This window comes from Cynoglossus semilaevis, chromosome 18 (assembly GCF_000523025.1).
Source record: "Cynoglossus semilaevis isolate Cse_v1.0 chromosome 18, Cse_v1.0, whole genome shotgun sequence".
Classification (NCBI taxonomy): domain Eukaryota; kingdom Metazoa; phylum Chordata; class Actinopteri; order Pleuronectiformes; family Cynoglossidae; genus Cynoglossus; species Cynoglossus semilaevis.
The window spans coordinates 4739161-4765693 of NC_024324.1; the positions used below are offsets into that span (position 1 = coordinate 4739161).

General features: G+C 38.9%; 2 protein-coding genes across 11 annotated transcripts in view; both read right to left on the reverse strand.

The window, feature by feature from the left end:
* Positions 1-1523: 1523 nt before the first annotated feature.
* On the reverse strand, positions 1524-19100 carry tbc1d5 (TBC1 domain family, member 5). Of its 7 annotated transcripts, none has more exons than XM_008331301.3 (23): positions 18977-19100; positions 14035-14133; positions 13634-13749; positions 12726-12783; positions 12446-12554; positions 12154-12243; positions 11885-11959; positions 11577-11644; positions 11384-11486; positions 10920-11008; positions 10193-10243; positions 9963-10032; positions 9062-9234; positions 8835-8977; positions 8231-8337; positions 7341-7426; positions 6796-7103; positions 5815-5877; positions 4973-5181; positions 4760-4859; positions 4463-4542; positions 3937-4182; positions 1524-2877 (listed from the first exon to the last, which is right to left on the reverse strand). In XM_008331301.3, the coding sequence occupies exons 3-23, from the start codon at positions 13728-13730 to the stop codon at positions 2548-2550; spliced, it is 2655 nt and encodes an 884-aa protein (XP_008329523.1). In that variant the 5' UTR covers positions 13731-13749; positions 14035-14133; positions 18977-19100; the 3' UTR covers positions 1524-2547. The 7 variants fall into 7 exon arrangements, with proteins under 7 accessions (XP_008329523.1, XP_008329519.1, XP_008329521.1 ...); XM_008331297.3 differs by having other exon boundaries at positions 14091-14133; positions 18977-19093; XM_008331299.3 differs by having other exon boundaries at positions 14091-14133; positions 18938-19054.
* A 168-nt stretch (positions 19101-19268) lies between these two features.
* The window catches only part of satb1a (SATB homeobox 1a), a 47085-nt gene continuing 39820 nt past the window's right edge, over positions 19269-26533 (reverse strand). For all 4 annotated transcript variants that reach the window (XM_017041280.2, XM_017041279.2, XM_017041282.2 and 1 more), the window contains 2 exons: positions 24245-24448; positions 19269-23083 (listed from right to left, as the gene is read on the reverse strand). In XM_017041280.2, coding sequence (XP_016896769.1) covers positions 22208-23083; positions 24245-24448 — 1080 coding nt within the window. In that variant the 3' untranslated portion in view covers positions 19269-22207. The remainder of the gene's footprint in view (positions 23084-24244; positions 24449-26533) is intronic.

Genomic DNA, 26533 nt, shown 5'->3' on the forward strand with positions numbered 1-26533 from the left:
AAAAAGTATTTTATAAAAATATTTCAATAATAAACAATAAATAGCTTATCGACCCTTGGTAGGTAAATGATGGATACGTCTGAAGAAAAGCTTAATGCGACATCAGCAGATTCATTTGCTTTCACTGCTGAAGAGACTGGTTCGTTCTCGCTCAGAATTGTAAATGGAGTGATGTTGAAAACCTTCCCAAACCGGACAAACTAATGTTTGAACTATGGAATGTCATCCTCGACACGTACATGAACATGAATTTTGGTTTCGCTGTGTTAAGTTTATTAATAGATAATTTAAGTTTGGATTTTTATTTTGTTACATGCAGAAATACAATTCTGTGTTCTCTGCAGCAGTTCATTGATGTCATAAATATACAACACACTATTTTTTCTATACAGTGTATATCACAGCTGTAGTATAAGATGTACACTTACAGCTGTGTTGTCTTCATATAAGGCTTTTCATTTTCTGCAGCTCCAGACAGATTTGTTTTTTGGTCCAATATGGCTCTGAGAACTAAATAAAATGTTTAGTAGAACTGCAGCTTCTCTCTCTGTGCCTTTCCTATCTGGAAAAAGAACAACATCAACAGCAGTTAGTTTGAACATAATGCTGTGGCTGATTGATGTAAACTTTTTAAGTGTCACAATTACTTTGTCTAGATTCAAACACTAGTCCAAAGTAAGTCCAAAGAAGAAGAAAAAAACCCAAGTCAAAATTAAAAAAAAACCCAAGTCAAAATTAAAAAATAACTCAAGTCAAAATTAAAAACCCTTAGTGCAAAAAAACAAACAAACCCTAAGTCCAAGTGTTCAGAAGGGAGAGTGTGTTCTCAGGAACAATTAGTATGATTAGTTCTTTAAACGGCCATCTATAGTTAAATGACAAATTTCAATACTAACATGTGAATTTCAAATGCAACAAGTCAACTGCACACAAGGAAACTTGGGTTTGTTTCATCCCAAATGGCAGGTGTCAAGAAATTCAAATTAAATCACATCATTTACTTCCAAGACACAACAAGTCAGATATCGTTACAGCCTGGATGTTATCCTCCACCACCTTCTCCAATCATCCTCTCTCCACTCTCACCCACCAGACTACTTCTGCCTCCCTGACTTCTGACTGCACTTCTTACGACTTTCATACCATTCACGGTAAAATCAGTAGATCTGCACAGTTTGTGAGATGCTGCAGCCGGCGTTGCAGACTCCCACTACCCCCCCCACCCCCAGTTCAAACTCACCCATGACTTTTCCATGAATCACAGTCGCAAAATATTGTGTCAGTTCATGTTCGTAGTGTTGTGTTGTCTTCTTGTTTTACGCCTGAATTAAGGAACTGCACTGCCACCTACTGCGTCAAGTGTACAATTTCCCGTGTTTCACATTTAAATTCAAAATATTTACTTGGCAGTAAATATATAAATATTTTATAATCAAATAAAATGTAGACTTTGAGTTTTTAAACATCATCAACACATCATAAACTACTTAACTAAAATGTCAGAAAGTAGACAACTAAAGAGGTTTGGTTTTTTTTTTCTCTCTCTTTAGATCAACTTGTCACTTTTTATTTTGTTTCAATTCTGATCGTTAAACGTTGAAGTGAAATTGGTCCATTAAAGACAGACAGAGAGATCATGCTGTTATTGGTCGGAAGTTCTGAAGATTAGACAGCTTTACAGGGACATTCTCTGCATATTTGTCCCTGCCACAGTTTACACGGGACACAGAACTCTGCTTTGGTGGTGAAACAGTCGGACTGTAAGAAACCAGGCGAAACAAGAAGAAAAAAAATAGATTCCCTGGATAATTTAATTATTCTGTTATCCTGGAAGCTTAATGTCTAGGGTTAAAATCATTTTTAAAATAAAAATATAAAAACAATGGTTAACAAAATGAATAAGGTCACAGAGTCAGGTTTTACTTGGCTGAGAGGAGATTAATGGTCAGAGGCACTGGTTTGGGAGGAGGAGGAGGAGGAAGAAACCGCTCTCAACGACGAAGTTGTCCTGTTCTCCACCGTAGGACAGACGACGACTTCCTGTGTTAAGACGCAGACAAACGAACACAACAGACACGGGAGTGGACACATCTGCGGACTCAGAAAATAAACCAGCATCACATTCTGGATCAAGACAACAGGCACGGGACGTCCATTCCTAGAAGAGAAAATTATTACAGATAGTTTAAGGTCCAATTTATCATCACTTAGTGACAGGGTGAGCGGTACAATGTCGCCCTCTATCTGTAGAGCAGTACAGTGAGACAGACAACCCAGCGTTATGAGGACACAGGCATTAGGCAGATGAGAGCCAAGGTAGCAGAGGACAGTTAGAGACAAGAGTATTTGTGACTCAAAGTATCACAGTACACATGTGCAATATTCCAGCTGACAGCAGCTCCAGGGGTGATCCACCAAAAACTGCATTTCCAAGTCAGTGTTTTCTAGCAAACCCTTAAAACTGGAAAATAGTTAGCTATGGAAAGGAGAAGGAGAAGTAGGAAAATAAGGAGGAGGAAGAGGAGGGGGTGGGGTATGTTTGATTGTTCACAGGTCGTTAGGGTTGACGATGGTGAAGTCGGAGTCCTTGCTGTGGGTGGAGCCATCGTCTGGGCTGGATGAACCCGAGTTGACGCCAGACATCAGCGGGTCGTGAAAGGTCCCGGGGGCTCCCTCTGGCTCGATTCGCACGAGGCCACGTCCTCGCCGTAGAGGAGGAGTTTGCTCAGCTACGGCCCTTCCTTCTCCTTCTCCTCCTACTCCACCTTCTTCTCCTACTTCAAGCCCCGCACCTTCAGGGACTTGCAAGTCACCATCCTGGGAAACAAGGATGTAGTCGTCCCACTTTTTACCCACTGAGCCAAGCGAGGACACCACCTGTGAATGACATCAGGGAACATGCCTGAGAGTTGAAGCAACAAGGGCTGTGGACCAAAAAAAACAAAAAAAATTTAAACTTTTGTGTTTTCTAAGACAAAAAAATTTAAACTTTTGTGTTTTCTATCTAAATAGATAGAAAATCTAAAACTCTTCCTCTCTCCCACTGCTGTTAGTAAGTTGTACTGGCTGATATGTGCGTGTGCCTGACAGCTCGTGCTACACCCATTAATACTAGCAGGAACTGAGCCTATTGACAGTGATGAGAAATTTTTGGAGCAGCTCTGTGGTGTGATGGTGTGCTGTTGCCTGTGTCGTGAACAGTTCACCACATTCTCCCGTCGAACAGGAAAACCAAACATGCTGATGCAGATGAAACAGCAGCGTAACTTTTCAGTCTTACGTTTCTTCTGTGGGCATAGAATACAGGCACAGGCACACAATACAGTTTAATTTGTCATTGAAAACACCATCATTCTGTTCTTTTTCCTTGGTTCTGATAAATTACCTGAAGTAAGTATTGAGTGTTTTTTTTTTTTGTATTTTTAGAACGTTTTGATGAAGAGAGCATCCTCTCTCTCTTCAACACAATCACACATATATATTTTCATTTTTAAAATACCACCAACCCACTTTAACAATTACAGCTGAGCAGGGATGTGTCATAAAAAGTAAAGAATCACGTTCTCCGGTGGAGAGGAGATCATTTAGTGAAGATGGACGTAGATGTGTGTGAATATTTGATAAATCAATCAAACGCATCAGTGTTTGACTAGTATTTTTTTATTATTTAAAATGCCTGTTCCTGATATAAACAGTGGAAATTCTTGTACAAGTTTTGGGGCCGAACTCTAACATTTATTAGTCTGAACATAATGCTTGTTGAGTCTTGAGAATGAAATAAAATTTTCAACGCACACAAAAAAATCTTTAAGAATAATCTTGGTTGTGTCTGAAGGAGTAGTATTATTCACCATGAATTTTTGAGCCACACTCCCTTCACCCCACATTAATTATAGTGTCAACTATAATCAATACGTAAACTGATCAACTCATAACCTGTTGGTCACACGGGGTCATCGTCTGCTCCTCTTCCTCCGTGTTAATGTCTCCGTCCACGTCTGAGTGCCTCGTCCGTCTGCCAATGTCTCCGTCCTGGTCACCGTGGCATGGACCTTCTATCAGCGCGGTTTCAGCCGCGGCGGTCAAAGTGTAGTGATCGTCAGCTATGGTAAGTTCCTCGTTCTCCTCCGCCTCCAGCTGGCTTTGGTTAAAGCGCAGCTCCCCCTTCAGGATGTCCTTAATCTTATGCGATGAGACAAACACAGAAGCTGTATTGACAGTATATACTACAGATACAAAAGACCCTGCATCTCAGGGACAAAGACAATCTTTTTGAGAATGGAAATGTACATGTCCTTGCCAGAGAAGACAAATGGATTGAAAAAGAAGTGAAGGAAGCCACGACTACCTCAACCTGGAGAAAGCATCATCAGGCTTAAGACCCCACGTTTCAATCATCTACAGAGTTACAAGTTAAAAAAGCTAGCATATATTCTATTTTAATAACACACATGGTACTAACCTGCTTGAGTCCAGCTAATGACACCAGAACCTCATCTTCTTTCTGCAGGTGTTCTTCAAGAATGACATCCTGGATTTTACCTGTGAGATTATTAAAAGATGCCAACTGTGAAGCTACACCCTCATCCACACAACAATTCAGTAAGGAAAGTGCATCTTGCACATTCTGAACTGAAGCAAATGTGCTGACATCCCCAATATATCAATGATCAATGTTGCAACACTTTATAACACTTTAGTAAACCCGTGATCGCTTCCATAAAACTGAAACCTGAAGGGAAACTAAACTGTCACTCACAGATGTGTGTGTTCATCATCTTGGCACAGTATTTGCTCATGGCCTCCAGGTCGTTAATCTGACCCTGCAGAAAAGACACCTGGGCCTCCAGGTCTTCCTCCTGTGGATAAACACATACCTTTATGTGACAGATTCAATAGGGAACCGAGGAGCCGAAGTTCAGAAAGTGGGATTGCAGGTGGGGGAGGAGGGTCTGCTGTGGCGACAACTCACCGTCTCCCTCTTTCCCATGGTCTTGCTCAGGGAGCGAGAGCGTGTGATGTTGAAGAAGCAGTCCTTCTTGTTGGCAGACAGAGGGGGCGAGGAAGTGCTGACATCACTGCCTCTGGGCAGATGCAGGGGCGGGGAGGCAGTGGAGTGGCCCCGCCCTCCTGAGAGACTTTCTATGCTGGGAGAGGAGCTGACCATCTGGGGGTTTTGTCCTGAGAGAGAGAGAGAGGGACAGAAGGCAGAACATCAAGAGAACTGAAACAAAATGTATAAACCAATGGATATGAAGCCTTTGGTTCACAACAGACTCAACAGTCTCTAAAAAGCACAGATCTGCAAGTAAAATGTATGAAACGTAAAAAAAGGGAAGTGGCTTTTATTTTCTAGAACTACTGCGTTTCATCAGAGTTAGTGAAAGTGTTTTCCACTTTTAAAAAAAAGTTTATATCCTAACCATCAGTCTTTATTTTAAGGTATTATTGAATTTTACTATGGAGCACAGAACAATCAATCAACAGCAGTCACTGAACAGCAACAAACAAAATCAACACAAAATTCAACATTGTTTGGATTCTTTTGCACTAATACAGTGAGCCATTGTCTCCCCCTGCTGGCCATATTGTCAAACAACACTACAGAGCAGGCATTCATTTTCGCTCACGTACAATATTTATGAAATAGAATATTTTGTGTGCTTATGAGCCTCAGTGACAGCAAGGCCAGCGGAAAGGAGAAATGGAAGGACAATCTCTGGGTGGAAACATGCAACACCAGGGGACACTGACAGATGTAAGGGAGGCTGTGTGGTTGTGTTAATCACAAGCAGTTGCCATGGCAGCGGTTACCTTGTGTGTCATTGCGGGTCTGGCCTTGGTGGGAGACCTGAGAAACTCCACCTGAAACTACATCTAAGACAATGCAGAGTCAAAGCTGAAACTGAAACGGATCAGATCTTTTTTATTTGTGTGTGTATATATATTTATTAATTTTGTGTACACCTTAATAACACCCAACCAGAAATTACCAACTAGGTGGAATCATACTTTTGAACCTCCTGCATGACAGGTGCAAGGGGGAAAAAACTGTTTGTTTGGAATGTGTTGCAAATCGAGAGTTAACATTTAAAATTGGGTTTTTGTTTGGAGTGAAACTACACACTGACATTATAGAAAAGGAAAATAAAAGTAGGATGTCAACAGTTTTTCATAAGTTGCATTTAAAAGCAGACTTTCAGATAGACTTTTATTGCTTTTTTCCATCGTGTTATACGCACACGTTCTCTATAGGAGGACAGGAAAAAGCAATATGCTGCTTTTTGACGACGCCAGTGACAAACAGTTGCTCAACATTATATATACGATGCCGCATTATCTGAAATGACAGTGCGAAGCAAGGGCGCAGTAAATCTCTGTGTAAGGCTGGTTTATTTATTGCTCCTCCCGTCTCCACATACTGTTGTGCAGATGACAATGTGATGGTGTCAATAAAACAAGTCAAGAGAAGGGGAGAGGCTCACTTTGATGGAGAGGTGCTCTCTATCCTTACAATAGAATGGAAGTGATGTGGAAATAGAACTCAACAGAGCAGTTAAACTGAGATCATCAATAAATATTGACTCATTCTATTCCTGTGTATTCAGATTATTTAAGATTCGAGAGTTTGTCACATGTACAGCTACAGCTGAAAACTGCAGAGAAACCTGACAGTTTGAATGTCATTTAACTGCATGTCGTTAATTAACAAACTATAAAAATGTAAAAGGAACTGAGTGAATTAGTGAATGAGACTGGAACATTCCTTTGAATCACTGTCTAACTGTCACTCACCTTTACTGAGATGCACAGGCATGCTTTCAGACTTGAGCAGGCGATAGTGCTGATTCTGGGCGTGGCTCTGGGTCTGCACCGGGGTGTGTCCCGACGGCGGCTCGGCCAGTGGGTGAGGTATGACAGGCGCAGCAGCAGAGGCGGGTGAAGTAGATGAGGAGGAGGAGGAGGAGGAGTGTACCTCACTGTTGATGGGTGAGATTACTCCCGAACTTCCCAACATGGCCGGAGAGATGAGCTTCCTGCCGAAGCTCAGCAAGCTGCTGGAGACCTTGTTGATATTGAGGGGGGCATTCTTTGAATTAGAGCTGGTGGGAAATAAAAAAAACATTTGGTTCATTTTAATTTATAACACAATCAACAGAAAGATTATGCGTCGTACTAATAGTTGTTTTATGAATTAATTATTAAGTACATTACACTTATGCTAAATTTTGTTGAAGGTCATGTTATGAGTAAAATATAAAATATAAATATAAGTTAGTCTAGACCAGGCATGGACCAATTACGGTCCATTAAAGTGTGTGCTTGTGTGTGTACTTTACCGTGACTTGTTCATCAGGTCAGCTCCCCTTGTTTTGTAATAGTCCAGATTTTGTTGGAACTGGTAGTTGACGGGTCGGGGGTTGTTCTGTTACATTAATCAAAGAGAAAACATTTGGGTTAGCATCATTACATCTAAACTCTCTGTCACTGGTAGAGAGCTTCTTCCTGTCTGAGTCAACGGTCATGAAGAACACCCTCCAGGAATAAGTCTGATAAGGACAAGGTGTGACATCATCAGTCACCTGGAAGAAACTCTGCCATTTTTTACTAACTGCTCGTGGCTTTAGATAAAGACATGTACTGTTTTGAGTTATACTTTTGTATGTTTCATGACATTTTATCATACTAATAATATCATCATTTGGAGTAGTCAAACAAATGTATATGTACATCTACCTGCTGTTATTCATCTATTTGAGAAGTACACAGAAAAAAAACCCGTTGAGTTATATTTAGAAATGTTGATTTATCACAATTGATGACGTTTAAGTGTGATTAATTACAATTTTAAATAATAGACATTAATCATGATAAATCCACAGCTTCTCTGTGATTAATCAGACTAAAGATTTTAATTATTTGACAGCCCTGACTCAAGCTAAATATAGTTTCAGACTCAGAATGAAGCCTCAGACTTCTTGTTTTTATGTATCAACAATAAATGCCTGTGAACTACTGAGTTTAGGAACTGAAACATCTACTGAAATTTCCACTTCCCTTTTTTTCTGTAAAGTTGCAGCACTTATTGCAGTAACATTTTAGTCAGTACCACGCTCAATGCATTGGAAAATGTCAAATATTTTCTCAAACAAACATAGGAGATAAATGTTTAAACAAACTCAAAACTGCACCAATTTTTAAAATCAATTCGATTATTGACACCACTTACTTTAGGATCTCGGAGGAACAGAGCCTTTTGTAGTAAAGCGTTTATGTCCCCTATTGGAGGGTAGTGCATTAACAGGCCCAGGCAGGTCTGGAAGTTACTAGCAATGACTGTGAAAGGGAAACCATATAAGAAAGAACAATTAGATGAAAAAAAAACAGTGTTTTAAATCAGATTGTGTCAAGTGTGCTGTAAAGAGTGTTCCCAACAATTTGAACTACTGAAAACGCATCAGGAAATTGTATTTCATTTTATTTGAGGCCCCCAGGTGTCTGTCCCCCGAACTTTGGTCCTTCCAACAACTATAGTTGAGAACCCAAATTATCCAATCGAAACAACTCATTAGATTGGTCCATGTCCAGTAGTGTTTTTCTTTTAAACTCACACAGATCAGTACTAGATTTACTAGAAGTACTAGAAGAAAGTATTTAACATGTTAAAAGTGTAGACATACTAAAAAAAAAAAAAAAAGAAAAAAAAATTTACCAAATGCTTTAATTTTAGTAAAACAGTGCTGTATTTCCTGTATTCAGAAGAAACTTTATATATAAGAAAGCTTTATATCACCAGGTTTTATAGACTTCTCTTAGTAACAAGTGTAGCATACGAGCATCTCGAATGTAGAGTAGCATGGCCACAAAGACGTAGTCCACAAGGTCTAGGGTGATGCTATCAGCAAACAGGGCATCCCACACCACTAACAGGTCCTGAAGTGGAAACTCACGACCAAACAGCAGACGAACCCACCGGCTATGGGACACAAGAGTAGAACTTATTTGTTTCCAGCGTCAAGGTTTAAGTAAATTAGGAAGGTAAGATACTCTAGATACTGACATGCCGTAGATTTGAGGGGCAATCTCCAGCCTGTTGAGGTGCATGTGCAGCTCAACGTCGTGCTTCTTCACTAGTTGATCCTGTATCCGGTTGACTTTGGTCACTATAGCAACAGATGGCCCTGAGTCCTGGGGCCGAGCAAATGGGATACTGGTCAGCATCTCTTCCTTACCCTAATGGAAAACGAGAATATGTGATTAACATGCAGCAATCTTAGTTCTTAAACTTAATAAAAAAATTTCAATAATGAATAAAAAATGTACTACTTTGCTTTACTTTGTGAATAAATATTCAGAAGTTTTTGTGAGTAATATATATATATATATATATATTTCTTCTACCATTGGTCACAGTAAAATACTATACCAACCTGAAGAAATCTCCGAAAATAACAGTTTCTCAAAAATGACCAAAAACACTCATTTTATGTTCTACACAACCAGATATGAGGTTTAGGTGTCTCAAAAATCCAAGTTATAAACATTAAAAAACATTGTATCCTAATTTTTTTGATAGACAATTGACATCATTCTTCAGAAGAATTCCAACAATGTAAACACCAATCACAGAAGCCATTTTAAAGCCGAGCAGCGTCACCAAAACTCATTTGCTGTCAGTATGTTCTGACAGATGCTCCAATTTAATCACTGCTGAGGGAAACAGACTGCAGCAAAGCCACAAGGCTTTTCTCATATTTTGTTCCAAGACACATTCTGCGTGTGAATCAAGTTTCAGCATTTGCCAAATTGCCAAAACTAGATGTGTTGTTACTGTGGTAACCACGCAAGTTTTAAAACATCAAAATACTGTTTCTGCAAAAACACAATCAGCTGATATTGACTATTTGGGACAAAAAATTAATTTCACAAACAAAAGCCACTGATTGTCCGATCGCACTGACCTTCCTCACTTCCCTCTCAAAGCTGGAGAACCACGGTTCTGCTGTGTCCATCAGATGTGAGAACATGGCACTGAAGACACAGGAGCAGGATTGAGTGGAAAGTGAGGCAAGGATGGAAAAAAAAGGGTAACCAACATGTGAACACGCCAAGGAAAAGTAACATGAAACATTCCAAAAACACACTTCATAACCTTAGTAATTATTTGTCCTATTATTGGTGCAATACTCACTAGGCATCATGCTCAAGGTAGGCTGGGTTCAAAAGACACTTCATTTCCTCACTGTAGAGAAAACATGATAAATTTAGATTGACTTTTCTCAAAGAAAAAACCCCCAAAACAAAACATTGCAATACTGACTGGAGTGGAAACAAATTAAAGCTCAGGAAGGTCTGACCTTTGGGATGGTGTTGAACCTGTTATTTTAAATGGCAACAAACAAATGATATTTTTTTCAAAATTAAAATCAAACAGTGCTTGGACAACTTATGCACCCTTGAAAATGTTAAATAAACATAAACAGTATAATCAGTGATGCTCTTTGATAGATTTAAGGTCAACAATAGCATAATTTTTTGAGAGAAATTATAATTTAATTTTGGGTTATATATTTTTTGTCAGTCCTTTAGGATTCAGTCTCCTGTTGTTGTAATTGTAACTTGGTCTTTATCTCAATTCAGTCAATAGAACTGTTTCAATTTGAGTTCTGTTTTAGTCGACTATATTAAAATTTGTTTACTCTGCTAAATTTGAATCAGAGTTAGTTGAAAGGCTTTTATAGCATTTTACATAGAGAAAGTTTTTGTGTTTCAAAGAAAAGCAGAGACAGACGGTCATAGAAATACATTTCATTCACCCCATGATTAATGAATCAGTGCATATTGATTCAAGTGTAAATGACTGTCATCCTCTTGTGAGATCATAACAATCATGAGTTTCCAAGCTGTGGGACACTGACCTGGGGCTGGCTGTCTCACTAGCGTGCTGGAAGGCTTGATGATCACAGTGAAGAACAAACACGATGGGAGCCAGCAACTCGTGCATCCCCTGAAAATGGATAGGAGAAAAGAGGTCCAGGGTGCGAGAGGACAAGGGAGAGAGAGAGAATTCGGTTCATTTGACGGTCAGTCCTCCTTTAATCGTGATGCACGAGGTTTATAATCCATGATGACAGATTTAATTCAGATACTGTTAGTCGCTGCCTGGTCATATGTCACTTCCAGTTTGTTTAAAAAGATGCAGGACTTCCTGACTATTCAAGGGGCTGGCACATGTTACAGACACTGAAAATGATCAGGTGAGAGAGACATGACTGAGCTCATTGACAACCAGGAGAAACAAATACACACAGAGACACAAACTATCATCAACAGCAGGGTCTGATCTATGTCCATTGTCCCGGGATAACATCTGTCTTCATACCTGTTTATACAGTAACTGTTCATTTTCTCTGGCATAACAGAAGAGGATATCCGTCAGCTTAGTCCTCACGTCTTCATCCTGGAAGTAACGTATCTCAGGAAACCTATAAGTAAAAAAAAAAGTGTATTGGTTTAGGTCAAGCTGATATAATATGCTAACATAACTAAGTCAAGAGAGATATTATGATACTGACGTTCTCAACACATCTTGTTTGACCATGCTCTTCAGCTCTTTGTCCTGGAAAAACTTATTCCACAGGCTCTAGACACGTGAGAAACATGAATGAGAGAGTCAATTTTTTTTTTGCCTTTTCCCTTTATTTTTGATTACCACTCTGGAAGCTTGCTAAGTCATCTGTAAAAGAATATATAATAGAACACTCTCGTAAAATACAACCTTGGACAATAAGAAAAAAACATTTTATCAAAATGACATTTCTCTCATGAAGTTCAACACAAGTACTTCCAGCAACCAGTCATCACATGCACAGGCACAACTTACACCCTCATCCTGGGACAGTGGGTTGTTGACCACCAGGTCCTGCTGGCCTGCAGCGTTTCGGGGGTTAGTAATGTGCTAAAAGACAAAAACACACAATTTTCTGTCTTTTATTACACCATAGATCATTAAAGCTGCATACGTAACTGTAATGACAAACAACTTGGTGGAATAACGGAGGATTTTATACACCACAGTCAACTAAAGTTAAAAACAAAAAAAATGTCATCATACATCATATATACCAGTTGGCCACACAGGGGCGCTCTTACCATCTCTTTGATCTTCTCATACTGAGCCCTGGACTCCTTTGTCTTCTTAATCCACTGTGCTTTGTCTTCAGGAAGAACCTCCAGGTACAACTGCAGAAAACAAATGTGATTTCATGTCAACGCAGCATTTATACATTTTAAAGGCACAAACGCATCTCTGTGCTACAACATGTCTTCACCACAATCTCTACAAACACCCAGGAATGCTGCCTTTTCTTTTGCTGGAGCACAGAACTTGGCAAAGGCGCCTCCATCAAACTGGAGAGCACTGCCTGATCTGTTTGGCGGTTACCTTCCAGCACACACTCCGAAAGCGGCTGCTCCTCAGTCGTCCGTTGATGCCCGACTGCCGGATCCTGGCCAGATAATTACTGTTGAGGAACAAGTCGTCCCATTCTTTCCTGCTCAGAGGAGAAGAAGCAGAGGAGCCGAAAGATTTATGAGCTTCTCAGACCAAATTGGGCAAGGTATTCAATCTACTGTGTCACCCAGCACTAAAACAGGAGGCTGGGCTCAGAGATGGGCCAAGAGTTTGTGGTGCGCTCACACATGAAAACACTGGAAACACTCACCGGTACGACAGGAAGGTTGACTGAGACTGTGAGTAAGTGCTGCTGTCAAGAGAACCTCCTGTTAAAACACACACACACAAACATAACCACAAGGGGGTGGTGTTCACAAGAAGTCCAGCAGGAGGGATGCATTAAAACACACCACTACATACAAACAATAACCCAGGACAACCTAAGTAAAAGCATTAACCTGGTAGCTGCGTTCTAATGAGCCATCTTTTAATTTTTTTTTCATCATGGAGGAGACACTTAAGAGCCAGAAGCAGGAAGAGTGATGGAAAAAAGCAATTGTCTTTGTCTTTAATAGCAGTAATAAGTCTAATTTGGCCTGCAGGTGAACACACATTTAAGTCAGAGAGCTGCCTATCAACATTAGTTACAGGAGGAGATCATTCCACAGGGACCCGTAGTATGAATATTCATCACTTCACTACATGTCACCCCCCCAAACCCTATTTTTCTTCTCATGCGTAAACATAAAAACACATTAGCCCGAGGGGATCACCTGTGATATCGCTAACTTACTCCTGGAAATAATTGCTGTCTCCTTCTACAAGACAAAAGTATTAGCTTCTGTTTTTCTTTTACTTACAAGCAATTATTTATTTATTGTTCTAACCAACATAATTTACCTTGGCATAAAGAAAAAAAATACATTAAATTAAAAAAATGATTAGTCTCCTTAATCTTCACAGCGAGTTGTGGAATAGACTTTCAGCCCAGTCTTTTTCAGGTAAATCTTTTGGGTCAATCATCAGAGGCTGTGGAAGAAGGACCTGCTGACCCAGAGTATGTAGCAAATTGATTTATGTTGACCGTAAGCCTATGAGTTTTTCTTTAGCCTCAATAACTCTTCTGCAGTAAAGATAAGATGTGTAAAGATCACTGTGTTAAATCATGTGACATACTGCTGCGGTTCTTGTTGAAATTTTGCAGTGGGTCGAACCCCGTCTCCTGCTCGTCTGTCTGGAGTGGGTGACGAGTCTCAAAATTGGGATGCTGCATGGCCACGACGCAGCCGGACCTGAAGAAGAGCAAAAAAACAAATAAAAATTAAATAAGAAAGTAAATGAATCAGCAATTATTTGAAAGATTAGTAAAACAAAATAGATGACTAATCAAGGCATCAACTTAACTGCAGAATATAATGTCATCATTTTCCTGAATTTTGACGTTGTGAGCACGTGCATTTCAACTGACTGGACAGATAAGAAAACTTTGACCTTTACTTAAAGCTGACTTTTCGCTATCAGACATTTACTTTCTACATCTTCTTGAAAAAGAATTCCATTCTTTATGAACCTCTGACCTTTTCTGTTTAAACAGCACAGCTTTCCATCAGAAGAAAAAAACCTAAGGTCTTACTGTCACAGCCTGGTGATTCTTCAAAGCCAATGCAAAAGAGAATCTGCAAAAGACAGAATCAACATAAAAAGTACAAATATTAGAGGAAAGAACAGGTGTCTTACACGATGTTCAGACTTTTGAAGCAAAAAAGCCTGTTGGATGTATAATAAAGTAGCCACAGGATGACTGTGAACCCTTTATTTTTGATTTATTTGTAATGTTTCAAATAAAAACACATTTTTGATCTTCTGAATTTGAATATCTAAGTGTTGGCAAAACAGGCTAATTAATAAAAGACTAAATAACAGAAAAAAGGACTTTCCACAACGTGCTAGCATCCCACTTCCTCTGGTTCTGCAGTGAACAGAACTTCAGAGCATCAATTAAAACACAGACATTGAATACAGTCAGTGAATAATGGCCTAAATTAACAAGAAGCACTTGAGCTGCCTGATGCTCCAGCACGCTCGCTGTGATATATTAAACCAGAGCAGTAATGCTAATGTGCTCATTAAGTAGGCAAATTAGTTAATGAAATATTCTGATGTCAACAGACTTGTCGTCACACCACACAAACCAAACCAATGTGTGTCTGAAATTGTGAAAAAAAAAACAAAAATAAAACGTCAATAGTCAAATCAGCGAGTTAACCATCTAAAGGAGAGTGGAAAACCAAACCTCTTTGACTAGCTCTTCTAGAAAAATATTAATAAAATAGATAAATATTTAATTACATAGAACATATTGACATATATGAAAGAAATATTTAGGGGCTGTCAATTATGAAACTTCCAATGGCCAAAACCCAAAATGTGGTGCACGAACGAGGAAACGTCACCAGATAAAACCAAAAGTTTTCTGCAAATTGCCAACAATCCCAGATCTTTGGAAAGTTTGATTTCCTTTGAGACTGTTTGTGTTAACTCGTTCTCTCTGTTCTTCATCCATCTTGGGATTAGTCCTATATTTATGAATATGTTTTGTCTAATACACGGGCCTACAGAGCAAAGCTTATGAACAGAAAAAAAAACACAACAAAGACGTCTCTTAAACCTATTGACTGTGTGAATGCATCACTACTTAATAAATCATCTGCACATGCCTTCAAAATAGCAATGATTTCACATGCATAATGTATGTGTTTGTGTTTTTTTAGGAAACATCTGTTCTCCTCCAAGACTAATGCCCTCCTTGAGTCAATGAGGTTTTTGTCCTTTCCCTCATTTAAAATATTACCATTACAGTACCAGAACTAATCTGGAACACAGGGGGGTTTACAGTTTAGTTTACAACTAAAATAGAGACAATATTTTATAACCAAGGACTTGTAAACAAACACAAACAACAAAGTAGGTTGTCTGTTAAATTACAGACAGTGACAGTTCATAGAAATACATTTCCCCCCTGAGGCCTTTATAGGAAGATCCTACTTTTGTGCACCAATAAAATGTCACTGTAAACTTTCTGAGGAGGACTTTAACCATGACTTAGTTTGAGTAGGTGATGTATACTCTTGTGTGAATGTACACCTTTAAATGTGTCTTTAAAGACAAAACATAAAGATAGATCATACAACGCCTGTAAATCCAGCCTGTAGCAAACTCTTCTCTTGGCCCTGGGCTGCCTCTGCATTACTTCTTGAACATGGAATGACACCCTAACTATAGTGCATCACATAATAATGAAGGCAAATTAGTTTGTGCATAATTTACTGCGCAGCACCTGGAGACGGCTCAATAATTCAAATCACGAATCTTTCATGAAATAATCAAATCAATACATAATGAAATGCATAAATAAATCAGCAGACAAATAACACGTCGGCCATCTGTTCTGAAGTTGAAGATCTGTTCCTGGGATTTAAATATACCAAGCAAAAGCTAAATCCCAAAATATACCATCACACATAGACTCTCCTCAATAATTTTTCATTTTGAAGTTAATCAAACAAATAATGTAGAAACCTCCTTAAAAACACATGGTCAGTGGTTATATGAGTAGGTCTCACACAACAAAATCAAATAAAAACAATGCAAAGAGGTAAAAGCCTCTTTGAATGGAAGATTTTGCATTCACAAGAAAACATCAACCCAAGACAGAGAAGTGCTAATGGAAGCTACACACAGGAAGAACTGTGATAAGTAACAGTAGTTTAAATACTGCAGACACAGACTTCCCTTTAATTCAACACACTCAATAAATACGCTGCTACAGTCTGTGTTTGGGAAGCAGTTTACCTCCATCTTCCTGGAGTAAATTTTAAAACTGTATATAAGAGCTTAGTGTTACTTCAGTAAATGTCTCGTCTATGTGTTGCACTGCATTAGCCTGATATTTATGAAATCCAAATCTCAACATCTTCCTGTATATCCTCTTAAAGCCAAGTGGCAGGTAATTCTATATTGGCATTAAATGTTCATCTAGTGTTTGATCTGAACACTGAACATAATTAGGTCTGCGATTCCCATCGTGGGGGCCACGGGCAACTGAGATGTCCAGTAATTGCAGTTATTTGTAATATTTCAGTTTTTTAAAAGAATACAACAGTTTTGTTCAGCATAATTTTGAGGCAAAAGCTCAGCAAGCATAGAAATAAAGAGAAATTAACGATGAAAACTTTCTGAGACGACACACTAACTAATGTAGCTTAATTTTTAAATTTATTTTTACTGTAATCGTAAATAATATGTTCACCTAGGAATGTATTCTTAAAAATTACTAACAGAATGCAGCCACCACCATTCACTTTAGCATTAGACCATTTAAAAAACAAATCAGTTATCCAAATGGCCAGACTGTAAGAAAAAGTCTGGCCATTAACAAGAACAAGAATTCCCAGAACATAATAGAGACAGCACACATTCTCATGAGGATAAATATTCATAAAGGATCCAGTAAGCCGGAGATGAGAGGAGCCATCACTTCCAGATCCAGACTCAGCTGCCGATTGCCATTTAGTCAAAGTGAAACAGCCCAGCTAAACAAACTCACATGTCTCTACTTCAGCACACAGTGGGAAACCAGCAGCATTTAGAATCACATGCTCAACAGGCGGAGAGCTCACATCTAAGACTTTGACCGTGGAAAACACTTAAGTTGCAGGGTCTGGTCTGATTCTCTGAGACCAGGGGTGTATAATAAGTAGATCAGGAACTACAGCACTTAATCGAGGCCTGTATAGTAATATAAAGGGGTGAAGGGGAGCTGTTGTGGCAAAGAAGTATCAGAATAAAAACAAAACCAATAAAAACGTTGTCACACATTCAGCAAGTTTCACAACTTCATTTAAACTGACCATACCTCTGACCTACAACTTACTTCCTCTAACTCATTCATTGCAATAAAAGTACTACCTTTCACAACTGGCATGTTACATTGATAGTTGTAAATGGCAAATATTGTTTATCTTCAAAAGCAGGTAATGCAATGTCCATCACACCAACATACAGCCCAGGAGGCTGAATCTGAAGAGCAGAAAAGGAGAGCCTGTTTGTTTTCAGCCATTTTAGTCTTTTTTTTATACTGTACTCACCCCTAGCCCTCCTGTGGTTTAAAGACAGTTAAAGCCTGTACACCGCCAGCACACAGAGCTTATGTAAAGCAGTGTTGAAAATTGTGTGGAAACATACATAGTGTGTCAAATACTATACATAGTGTGTGTAGTATTTGAATGTAACCAATTAGGTGTGGCATTACTTGAAAATACTGAATATTGAAAAGAAAATAAGTTTAATTGTTATGAAAAAAAGAAGCTAAAAATAAAGCTTCTTCTCAGCTCCAAAATATCAAGTAAATATTTCCTTGCAAAGTGTCCAGCCTCACTTACAATTCAGGTATTAAGTCTTTATTTTTAATTTCTAAAATAATTGTACTTCCAATTGCAAAACATCCAATTCACAATTATTTTTTTCCTTGTGTTTAAATGTTTTTTATGTCAAGAACAGCACCAAACACCTGGGGTGCATTATACATTATACATTGCATTTATGCAGAATTGCTAAAATGTGACAAATATAATGTAACCAACTTTAACGCAGAGGAAAATCAACAATGTTTGTACTTACATTAAATGATTGGCCTGCAACAATACACATTCAAAGCAACTAAAATGGTTTGACAAACATTAGGCACTGTATTTAACAGTCATTTATTGATGCCTAACTGTGTACATAGTCATACTTATGTGTAAAAGTGGAAGAACCACGGAACGTAGACTAAATAAAAACAATTAACAAAAATATTTACTCACCTTTTAAGTAATTTGCCTAAACGCAACAGCTGCCTTTAATAATAGTAATAATGTAGCATCTTCCGGTTGGCTTCCGGGGCTTCACTTGTGCTAATGGCTAGTCCACACACGGTCCATGATTCCGTCACTATCACCACACGCTAAATCAAACGATACGTTTATCAGCGGGTAACAGTCAAACTGAACAAAACCTATGGTGACGTTGAATGTTCTCCAATGCAGCTTCACATAATAAACCACTGCCATTGCTGAGAATACTGCAACATCTATGACAGACAAAGCTGGGTTATCGATGAGAACGGAGCAAAACACCAAGTTGCTATGCTAATGTATGGTGTCCCGTGTGGATCAAACATTGCATTCCATAAGTCAAAACTAAGGAAATAACCTTACTGTAACATATCACTGGTGTCAACATAAACCGACTAGAACTTTAGCAACCAAAACTAAAAGTTACCCAGCAGCATTGCTAACTTAATTCAAGTTAGCAATGCTGCAACCGAGGCTACGGACGGGCCTGGCGTTACTTCCGATATACGGGCAGCTGCGTTTGGAAAGCACAAGACAAATATTGTCCCGCAGCTGGACGTAGCCGTGACATTCGCCGTGCACTAACCTCTTTAAAGTACTGTAAACGGCAGTGTGAGTCTGGTACCTGTCGTGTTCATGCGGGACTCTTCATTCTGCCGCACCGGACTCGACTCATTCGTAAACAGTAGCGGGTCAGGCGGATGTGCTGAGGACCAGCTGACTGATCACGTGTCTGCAGGTAGCAGCTCTGCACTTGATAAACACAAGGTGTTTTGACCTTTTAGGGAATCTGAATGTATCTTTAGAGTAAACATTTTAGACGTCTTTAGAATTATGGTTCTCAGCTTTTACAAACACATTTTATTAATACAAGTTATTCATTCTGACAACTCCTAAAGATAGTTTATATGCCAGCAATTATTTCACCCACTTTAGGACAAACAATTCTTACAAAGGATATATAAAAAAACTCCAGAATAAAGTTTTGAAACGTGTTATCATACTGCTTATACAAGTTTCAAATTAAGGGATTGATTCGTGATGTATTCTTTCCTAATCACCTGGTTTATTCACAGTGGTTCCAACTGCCTTTTGTGCTGCATCATCAGGTTATCGTTGTGATTTTTTGAAACCAGTATGGATATCAAATGCGCTGCAAACAATAAACAAGGCACTACTTGTACATATTCATTTCCAAAGTTCCAAAGTTGCAGATCCCACCACTTAAAGTTGAAAAACAAGCCATAATATTCTGATTATGTTATCAAACCACCAAATAGTAAAAAGAATGAGAAAATGTATTCCATTATACCTGACTGCTACTGAATTGATTTCTTTATGATAAAGCAGATAATGTTAAGTTATTAAAAATGTTTATAGAAAGACCAGAATGTGGGGAAAAACAAAAAAACTAAAACAATTGTAACTGCATGTTAGCACGCTGTTGTGATGAGCCTCACCACCAAGGAGAAATAAAACACATCATAGATAAACAAGAACGCTGAAGAAGTGCTTCAACACGAGGGTTAATTAAGACCATTTTATGGAGCCTTAATTGCAGCAATTTTGGAGGTCAGACAAGTCAAGTTTATCTGAGTGCTTTTAACCCACACCTTCACAAAGTGCTTCACAGACAAAAACATGAAGAGAAAGAGAAAAATAAAAACAACATCTAATCCACAATCTAAACCCAGACAGCAGGACAGGGATAATGGAATGGGGCATGAGTCCGAATGAAAATATAATATCCAGTGGTGACATTAAATAGCATTAATGAGTCAAATTTGTGCACCGGGAGTGTGTTGCTCGGGCTGTGTGGTTGTGAACGTTAACTCAAAGCAGTCGTAATGATGATTATCGTCATTACTGTTGCATCATCATCACAGGCATGGCATTTAAAGAGCGCCATTATCATCATTATTATGGCTAATATTACTGATGATGAGGTGTTCATGGCCTCTCGTCGGCCCTAACTAAGATATTGTCATGGAAACAGATGACAGAAAAGAGCAGTGTTTTATTGAATTACTCCATAAAGCCATTCTGACCAAATGGAGCTTGAATGTTGCAGCGTCTGAGGAGAATATGGAGCAATGTGTGGTGTACCGAGGAAGGCAGATGAGAGTCGGGGGCAGAAAGAGCAGCTGTGAGAAACACATTAAAAAGAGGAAAACAGAAAACAGGAGCAAGGTAGAAAAGGCTGCTCTGAGAGACGTGTGATCGTAGGGAGACAGATCAACTGGTACAGCCAAGACCCAGTGGTCTACACAGAGGAACACTGTCTATCTTGGCTAAACAATGAGTACAATTCAACACAGGCATAGTTATATAAGAGAGTGATCACCAGTATGTATTCTTCAATACTAACAGACTCTGTATGAAGAACACTGTGTATAGGCTCTTTACAAAAGGCTCCTATACTTGTACATCTGTTGATAGAGGTCTGTGAGTATTGTCATTATAAATAAGTGAGAGAACATATCCAACACAAAAGATAACCCTGATAGAATTGCTCTCAAAATCCAAAGACATGCAGATTGAGTATTACTGTAGGTTTACTAGACATTAAGGGTTAAGCGTTCACATCATAATGTAAACCTCTTGGTGTGATTCTGTTTGTTGGTACTGTATACATGCTGAATTCAAACTACAGAGTTTAGTCTTAATCATGAATCAGTAAAAGGAATTATTTAAATGTACAGGACCTGACAGTATTTAATGATAAACAATAACAGAAGGACATTCAGAAATTGAAGTAACACACACAAAAAATTATGCACACTTGTCACTTGTCGCAGTGGTCAGTTTAAATGAGCTACTGAACCAAAGCAAATGGAAAAACTGCATTTGTTTTTATTTGCAGGAACATATTTATTTAGGTTTTAGGAATTATTATTGTTATATTACTATTAGTAGAAGTGTAGTTGTAGTATTTGCGGCTCGCAGTGCTCACACTGCTAAATCTCAGGCCTAAATATTCTATTCACAGTCTTTGTTTACTCAGTCACAGCAAATATCGTGTGTGAAGCATAAAATGAGAAAATCAGTCACAGTCTTTTCTTTGTCTGTCTTTTCTATGCGTGACAAATAAAGCAAAACAACATTTGTAAATGAAACATTAATAGCTATATTTTGGAGACATACAAATACATGCATCCATAGAAACACTTTGTATATTTTGATGTGTCGTGAACACAGATTGGATGGTATAAATGAGTTGTTTAGACAGAGCACACCGCTGCTGTCCAAAAAGGGCCTTTTTGATTGGCTCATTTAATCTGATGCAAAATAATTCATATCAATTTATTTCGACGATCAGTAGAATTCAAGTGTTTTGCACGATTTTCAAAATATTCATGTGGAACAAGAAATCACAGTGAACTGAATACACAGATGACTGATCTATCGACAAAAACCTTGTAAAAGACCAAAGAAACGATTGAACACTTCAATGACGACGTGATACAAAATTTGTATATTAAATATAAAACACACTGGCAACGATGATTCCAGCAAACTGGCAGTGCCACACTCTACAAGGCAAATCTGGTACAGACACATCAGCCAACCAAACACACTTCTTATTTTAAACAGTGATACATGATCTCATATTTACTGCTCCCTAATATTTTAAACATATTCAACTGCACAAAGTGGTTGTTGAGTAACAATATCAATATGTACAGTATAGCCACAGTTACTTTCTCAAGTCTCTAGTGCATGAGTGTGTTCAGAGTTTCACTTTAACTTCAAGTAATACAAAATGACTCTTAGCTACCGTACGTACCAGAGGCTGATTTGCTCCAAGCAGGGCATGGCTCACACGTTTATATTAGCTTTTCTATGTCTTAGTTAACTATAAGATGCTCTCTTCCTCCTCTTCTTTCAACAGGGTGATGGTTTGAGTGCTGGAGTCCAGTTCTGTTGATGAACATTTCCCAGTCACATCAATCGTTCCATTGCTTTCCCTTTCCAGCTCCTGGTTCTTGATAGATCTGTTTGCCTGCTGGGGATCTGTGTCTGTCCCACCAAGCTGGTGGCCTCGGTTGTATTTTGGGATCTGTTGCAGATACAGATCCTGTTCTTGAGGCTGCCCATTTTCTTGGCTGTTTAAGAAGCTGCGAATGATGTGTTTGGGCAGGTCCAGCTGAGCTGACAGGGTGTGGACCGCCTCCTCGTCTGGGTTGAGACCTACATCCTGTATGAAACTCTGCAGGATTCCCAGGGCTTCGCAGGACATTTTTAACCCCTCGCCTTGAACCTCATCACCTCCAGCCTCATTACTGCCTGCCTCAGAACAGATCCCTCCACCCTCTTGACTTTCATTTTTCACATTAGACCATTTAACAAAGAGACTCTCCTTCAACCTGTCCTCTTCAATACCTCTTGTGATCTCACACATGCTTTCCTCACTGACATCTTCATCCCTTACCTCCTCCTTGCCTTCTGTGCCCTTATCCCACATTGTTTGAGAACAACCCCAGTCTCCCCCCAGACTGCTGCCATCTCCTCGCCTTCCCTCTGCCCAGTCCTTACTGTCCACCATGTCATTACTGCCACCACCCCTGCTCTGTAAACTCACCCGCAGGTTCCCCCAGTTTCCCCCAACCTCGGACTCAGCTGGGGATGCGGCACATGGCTGCAGTGGCGACAGGTGAGGCCTGGCCTCTGGCTGCAGGGGTTGGTGGGGTTGAAGGTGGTTTTGTTGTGGCAGAGGGGAGTTACGCTGGTACTGATGAGAAAAAAGAAAAATTAAAGAGCAATAAGAGTAGAAGTTGCACGAGGTGTTTAGAATTTGATGGTTTCATTTGTGCATCGCAGATGTCATGGGTGTATTTGTGGTACATTTAGGGCTGTGAGGAGTAATGTCATAACATTTAGGAGCTGAGAGCCAAGAAATGAGTTTTTGTACTGTTTTATCGGAGAGACACTCCTGTCATTATAAGCTAATAAATCTAATGACTGTGGCATTCCATCACTGATGGGCTGAATGATAACCGAGTAAATGTAAATGTTGTCGACTTTAGCTAAAAGAATTGTACTGTTATTTTGTATTTGTATGTATCACATTTCCTGAGCTTGATATAAATATCATTCTCCCTTTTTTCTTTAAGAGGCATAAAGATTTAATGGAAGTAATTTCTTGTTTTTACAGTTTAAAATCCAAAGTACAACGTACTACAAACATTGGCTCTGTTACTTATCAAACCTCTAAAAACACGTCTGCAGTAATGCAGTATTGTTGCAGTACCGTCTGCAGTAATGTTCGGAATTTGACCTCAGGTAATATGATATGATGGTATTTGACAATGATTCATATTCATTAGCTGCAGGCAGCTCCTTGAATTTGCAGTAGATACTGTATAGAGTGGGATGTGGACAAAATCGTTGTATACAATAAACTCATTTGTATTTGATTAAAATCAAACACAAACATGTGGGTTAGGTGAGCTGCCATTCAACATCAAGATCTGTTCAGGTCTGTAATAGGTCCACTAGTCATGGTATTTGCCATATGCGTTTTGTAATGTAACAGCCTGGGTCTTTTATAAACAGACATGTACTGTAGTCATGTGGTGCCATCAAGCAAACGTGATAGCTATGGGAATTGAAAAACATATTAGTTTCCTTCATCAACTACAATATACTCTATGTGGTGTTGATGGTTTCTCACTGATAACTCAAATATCCAACCATCATGACTGTGACGTGATTTCACCTCATTTTTATGAACATTATTATATTATTAGTTTTTAATAATATATCGCATTGATTTCAAACAAAGAGTTATGTATAATTTTATAGTTAAAAAAACTTTTAATAACACTGGGATATTGTTTTATCTCACAAAACAGTTCAATGTGCAATGATTTACTTCCTTATGTTGCCTCACCAGTGTGTTGTCATTGCTGATCAGTGTGAGTCTGTCTGCACACTGCTGCTGTGCCGTCGTGGTGCTGCTCTGCTGTTCATAGATAAAATCTCGCTCTGCTTGCGACAGGCTGAGGAAACGACGGATCATGCACAGGTTTTCCCACAGGGTTCGGTTCTCGGGGTTGGGATCTTCCTTCCAACGCAGCAGCTCACACAGCCAACCCTGCAGGAAGCAGAAACACAGAGGCTGAACCGAGTAACCAGTGAGTAAAGAGAAAGATGAGACGCTCCTCTCTCTTTACCCACAGGTCAGAATGCTTCGTCGGTGCATATTTATGGGTGTGATGCTTTCTTAACAAAGAGGCTGGTGATATTAAGCTAACTTTAGCAGATCAATGGTTCTGTAGACTGGCTGTTGACAGGGATCAGTCAACAGCCATAAACTATTCTGTTACGAATTCCAGTGATATTTTTTTTATTCAATGACCATTATGTTAATATTTGTAACTTTACCCGGAATGATTTCCATCTTTTCTTCTAGATAGAAAGATAGATAGAATTTTATTAATCCCTGGGGAGTTCCCTTGGGAAATGAAGGCTCCAGCAGCCGTACAGCACCATAAAAAAACATGCAGGAATAGATACAAGAATAAAAGTAGAACAAGACAAGAATAGCAACGCACCATCAAAAAAGAAAAAAAAATGAAAAATTGGAGAGATTGTTGTCATGTGTATCGTTATTATTAAAATTCTAAGAACATACCACAGAATAGACTGATGATGATGATGATCATTGGATTTCTACGGTATTACAGTTTTACAGCTCTTCTTATATATTAATCTATATCGTATATGTATATATACATAAATATAGTAACAGGTATAATATAAATACAACAAATATAAATATATATGTCATATATCAGCCTGTCACAGGCTCCTCTGATTACTGATGATCCTCTACTTTTTAGTCTTCTTAAGAGATCAGCCGTGCCCACCCCACCCATCCAGCTCTACTCCCTGTCTCTTCTACTGTTGCACCAACCATTATAAACATGAATTCTTGCCTTCATTCATCTATAGATATTCTCTGGGGTCTTCTCTAATACCAACACCTTTCCTTGTACATATATTATCTCCCCTCTAAATTTTCAAACCACTTCAACCTTCAAATTCACAGACCTAGCCAACTGAAATCAGTCTCCTTTCTTTTTTGACAAAAATTCAGCTACATTTCCCAGCCAACATCAAATCATATTTGATTGTTCTACTTGTAGCATTCACTTGGAGTGAATACAATTGAATTTATGCAAAAACCAAATTGTAACACTCAACTTTTTGTCACATTTATGCAGAAAGTAAAGATACTGTTTGAGCAAATCTATTTATGAAGATGCTGTCATGGCCGTGTGATGGAATCAAGGAAAACTTTTCTTTTATTTGCTAAACTTATTTCCACAACCCACTGGAGAAAAACATGAAGCCAAACTACTTTTTGAACCAGAGTATGATTGCGTTTGCAATAAGGCTGACACACATTCACAGACATGAACACACACATACAGCTGCAAGCACAAATGGCTGCAGCCCAAAACAGGCACACAATGCCATCCAGATGCACACTGCAGATAGAAGGGTGAGATCCAGCATTGCTGTGGTTGCCAAACAACTGAAAGAAAGAGAGAGTGAAAGAGAGAGGGAGGGAGATGTGTGAAATGAAAGTAAAAGGTAAAATCGAGGCCAGCGTTGAGATAGACAAATAACCACAGGGCTTTCGACCACCTGTCTCTGCTGGCATGAACGGTAAATGACCTCCACACATCGAGACAAGAGTCCAAAAGGTGTGGTGTATGAAGACAGAGGAGTAAGAAAGACGGAAAGATAAAGACAAATGACTGAAAAATTGTAGCTGTTCTAGAAGTGTAGAAAATGAGACATTTAAAATCCCCCTCTGTTCCACCAAAGGGAAATTATCCCAAAACAAAAGGCAATAACAAGCTTATGGAGCTGCCATAAAAATCAGAACAATAAACACTCAAATCACGCTTGTGTGCATTAATGTATTTGTGAGCCTGTGTGTTTGTGTAATTTGCACACGTACAGTATGTCTGCGGGCAAAAAAAAAGAAAAAAAAAGAAAATTGTATATGCACATGTGTGTATGGCAGCTATTAAAGCCATAATTTGGGACACAATAGCAGAGTGATGGTGCGATAGTGCTCTGCAGAGTACAGCTGCTACTTGATTATCTGGGCATCCCTCCACACACAGTAGCCATCTTTGCTTTAACTGGGGAAATGGACTCATCA

Coding starts and splice junctions, on each gene's coding strand:
- tbc1d5 (XM_008331301.3), bottom strand. CDS start 13,730: ATGCAGCATCCCAATTTTGAGACTCGTCACCCACTCCAGACAGACGAG. Junction 9,235..9,962: donor TTGAGAGGGAAGTGAGGAAG/GTCAGTGCGATC, acceptor GTTTTCCATTAG/GGTAAGGAAGAGATGCTGAC. Junction 5,182..5,814: donor GACCCGCAATGACACACAAG/GTAACCGCTGCC, acceptor TCTCTCTCTCAG/GACAAAACCCCCAGATGGTC.